General features: G+C 53.4%; 1 protein-coding gene across 1 annotated transcript; it reads left to right on the top strand.

Moving 5' to 3' along the window:
- Nucleotides 1–748: 748 nt before the first annotated feature.
- On the top strand, nucleotides 749–1,656 carry LOC123164441 (xyloglucan endotransglucosylase/hydrolase protein 3-like). Its single transcript, XM_044581924.1, has 3 exons — nucleotides 749–823; nucleotides 950–1,152; nucleotides 1,248–1,656. The coding sequence occupies exons 1-3, from the start codon at nucleotides 749–751 to the stop codon at nucleotides 1,654–1,656; spliced, it is 687 nt and encodes a 228-aa protein (XP_044437859.1).

Here is a 1,656-nt window from a genome sequence, read left to right as displayed (position 1 = left end):
GAACCATTGTGTACAAGTAACTCCAATATGAACTAAGTGCGCGTTTATTTGTTAGTATAACACAAAATCTTATGATACACTTTGAAACAAGGGGAAAATGCGATAAAACATTATAGAAAATAATTGAAACAAGACAAATTTTGTGCGGAACCACTCTCATTGTTCGTCACCATGAATCACAAAGCTTCGGTGCATGGTAGAAAAACCACTCTCATTGTTTCTAAACGATGTTGACGTCTACTCTACAAGACAACCTAAGCCACAAGGACTCATAAAATTGCCTAATGAAAGATCTGGATTAGCAAACCACGAAGCTAGTGCTCGTGAGTTGTGATCATTAAGCAAAGACCCGACCCCAAGCCGAAGAAGACATCGCCACGATGACGACGACACACCATATACGGCATCGGCCAACGCGTTCGTGCATGCACTAGTGCGTGGCCCGATTAAGTTTTGCGTGGTGGAGAAGCCCCGCCGGCCGGCAGATAGATCGAATCGATGATCTAACGTGTACATGGTCAAGTACTATAAAAGCAAGCAAGCGCGCTCACGGCGTCACACACATCTCGTAGCTAAGCTAGCAATGGCTTCCAGTGTGCAGCACCCATGGCTTCTCCTCTTGCTCGTCCTCCTCTCGGCCGTGGCCCCGGCAACGGCAAGGACGCCGGTGTTCGACGACAACTACGTGCCCACATGGGGTGCAGACGGCTATCACCTTGTCAACCAGGGGACACAGGTTCGTCTCACCATGGACAAGAGATCCGGCGCCGGGTTCTGCTCCAAGTCGACGGATGGTTCGGGCTTCTTCCGCATGAGGGTCAAGGTACCCGGAGGGTACACGGCCGGAGTCGTCACAGCCTTCTTTGTGAGTTGCCGATCCGTGCTTGCTTGCTGCTCATACTTCTCGTTAAAATCTGTGATGTGCTGTAACTGTTTGACGTGCATGCAGCTGATGTCAATACCACCTCAGAGCAGTGACCGTGACGAGGTGGACTTCGAGTTCCTGGGCAACGTGGACGGCCAGCCCATCACCCTCCAGACCAACGTCTTCGTCAACGGCCACGGCAACAGGGAGCAGAGGATGAAGCTGTGGTTCGACCCGGCAGCCGACTTCTACGAGTACAAGATACTCTGGAACCCTCACCAGCTCGTGTACGTATGCTCCATTCCAAAGTTTGGGCATACTTTCATCCAAAGTTTGAATGTGCAATGCTTGATTTGAAATCCGAATCATGTGCAATTCGCAGGATATTTGTGGACGATGTGCCGATACGGGTGCTCAGGAACCTGACGGGCCGTGTGCCGGAGTACGAGTTCCCGGCGAAGCGGATGGGCATCTGGGCGAGCCTGTGGAACGGTTCCGAATGGGCGACGGACCGCGGCAGGATCAAGATCGACTGGAACCGCGCGCCGTTCACCGCGGGGTACCAGGGCTTCGGTGTCGACGCCTGCGCCAACACCAGCCCGACGCCGTGCCACTCGAGGAACTGGTGGTGGAACGCCCACCGGTACAGGAGGCTGTCCGCCCGGCAGCGTGCGGCCTACGAGAACGTCAAGAAGACGTACATGTACTACGACTACTGCGCCGACAAAGATCGGTTCAAGAACACCACGATGCCGGTTGAGTGCAGCCACACTAGCTACTTAGCCTACTAG

The sequence above is a fragment of the Triticum aestivum genome, chromosome 7D, assembly GCF_018294505.1.
Source record: "Triticum aestivum cultivar Chinese Spring chromosome 7D, IWGSC CS RefSeq v2.1, whole genome shotgun sequence".
Taxonomy (NCBI): Eukaryota; Viridiplantae; Streptophyta; class Magnoliopsida; order Poales; family Poaceae; genus Triticum; species Triticum aestivum.
The sequence above is the reverse complement of the archived record's forward strand: the minus strand, read 5'-3'. Positions and strand labels throughout refer to the sequence as shown.